We start from the raw sequence: 1,775 nt of genomic DNA, 5'->3' as shown, positions 1-1,775 counted from the left end.
CAGTTTGTTGGCAACTGGTTTACTACTCTGCCTTTCTCGGTGTAGTCTCTAAAGACGTCTAGTAACTCTAGGAGCTTATCTTGGGCCACATGAGATTCAGCCATAGTTGACGCTTGGAGAATCAGGTCTCTCGCCCAGTAGATGGCCTGCTCCGAGTTCTTGGCAGTTGGTTTTGGGGTAGAGGAGTTCTGGAAGGGGTTTCTGCCTCTATAGGCAGCCTCTGGCGAGAAGTTGGCTTGGCGCTTTTTTGGTGGTAGGATTGGGATTTCAAAGATGCTCTCTTGGCTGGCTGGTTGCTGGGTAGGAGTGGCTGGGTAGGGGTCCTCTCTGTCCATTTCCCTGTCGATCTGAGCCTCTGGGCCTAGGCTCTCTTGCCTCTGTTCTAGCACTTGGGCTTCGATAGTATCGCTTTCTGGTGGCATTCTGTTGCTGGGGTTCTCTTATTACTAAGCAGAGTGGTCTGTGTGTTTTTGTTTTGAGTGTGAGACGTGTCCTAACTGTCTGCTCTTATAGCTTATAGCTCCACAGCGCGCACGCTGCACGTCTTAAAACTTGCTGTAATTAGTTTCTTGTAAGGGATTTGTATATATTTAACAAAAATTACACCTATTCTAGAAAACTTGACGTTGGTGTTGATGTCACCTTCTTCTTAAGAATTCAAACCGATTTGTGTCACGACTCTGGCATCGCATCGCCCCACTACTGGGCTTACTACTATTTCGCACAAGTTCTTCATCTCCGAGAAGTGGCTTGACACTAACTTCATGTGGCAGCAGGCTTATGTCATCTCTGTACATGTCATGACTACTGACGTCACCAGTCGTAAACTGGATATTGGTATTTCGTATAACGTGTGCATACGCCCGGCCTTTATGTACGCGTCGTATTGCTTCGTATACCCTCCTTGAACTACAGATTTGATTTTAGTAGTTAGTTCTCTTTCTTACATACCGCTCTCTTATATATACCACTTTTCACAATACACTGTAATATCAACAGACGATTCTTAGATTTATCTAGAACTCAAGTGTCTGATGTTTACATTTCAACATATTCAGCAAATGGCTTCTTTGCTGTATTCGTGATCTTCTTCTTTTGCCTCCGATCAGCGTGTTGCATTTTTATATTGCTTTTAACAATAAGCAGATTCTACACCTATGTATGAGCCCATTCAGGCGAATGCAGTGGAGAGGCGTTGGAGATCTTTGCTTGTTTATCCATTTTAGCATTGTTCATCCGGGGCTAGTTACAGCACGAGTGGGGTCCCGATGTTAGTCGTGTGTAATACACACTCTGCTTTTTCGCACGTTTTGGATATTATTGCCAAGAAGTAATAAATTGTAGTTTATATGTCTTCACACCGCAACTACGGGACGCAGGTGGAAACGAAAGAGCAGACGCGTTAGCAAAGGAAGCAGCCAAAGAAGAGCCAAACTCTACAACAGCAAGCCTCGCCTTTCTAGGCACAGAGACAAGACTACTACAGCTAAGAGATCAAAGCCAAGAGTGGCATAAATATAGAGAAAGAGCCATCCAGGAAAACAAGCATACCTACTCTGCTAGATTTCCCCTTGCTTACCCTAAGGCAATCCAAATCCCAAGAGGTACACCAAGGGAAATCTCTAGCGCCTTCTTCTCTCTCAAGCTAGGCCACGGATACTTTAACGCCTACCTAGAGAGAGTGAAAAAGAGAAACTCAAACCTCTGCGATTGTGGGAGAGTACAGACACCAGATCACCTTCTCCTATACTGCTGGCACTACAACACAGAAAGGC

General features: G+C 45.0%; 2 protein-coding genes across 2 annotated transcripts; one reads left to right on the top strand and one right to left on the bottom strand.

Moving 5' to 3' along the window:
- Nucleotides 1–11: 11 nt before the first annotated feature.
- On the bottom strand, nt 12–422 carry SETTUDRAFT_78384 (uncharacterized protein; the record flags this gene model as incomplete). The annotated part of the gene is made up of 1 exon (XM_008024769.1): nt 12–422. A coding segment is annotated over one exon (411 nt), but the record flags the coding sequence as incomplete, so codon positions are not given.
- A 932-nt stretch (nt 423–1,354) lies between these two features.
- SETTUDRAFT_79931 (uncharacterized protein) lies at nt 1,355–1,753 on the top strand (the record flags this gene model as incomplete). The annotated part of the gene is made up of 1 exon (XM_008024771.1): nt 1,355–1,753. A coding segment is annotated over one exon (399 nt), but the record flags the coding sequence as incomplete, so codon positions are not given.
- Between the last annotated feature and the right edge of the window lie 22 nt (nt 1,754–1,775).

The sequence above is a fragment of the Exserohilum turcica genome (assembly GCF_000359705.1).
Source record: "Exserohilum turcica Et28A unplaced genomic scaffold SETTUscaffold_13, whole genome shotgun sequence".
Taxonomy (NCBI): Eukaryota; Fungi; Ascomycota; class Dothideomycetes; order Pleosporales; family Pleosporaceae; genus Exserohilum; species Exserohilum turcicum.
This window is presented reverse-complemented; position numbering and strand designations above follow the sequence as displayed.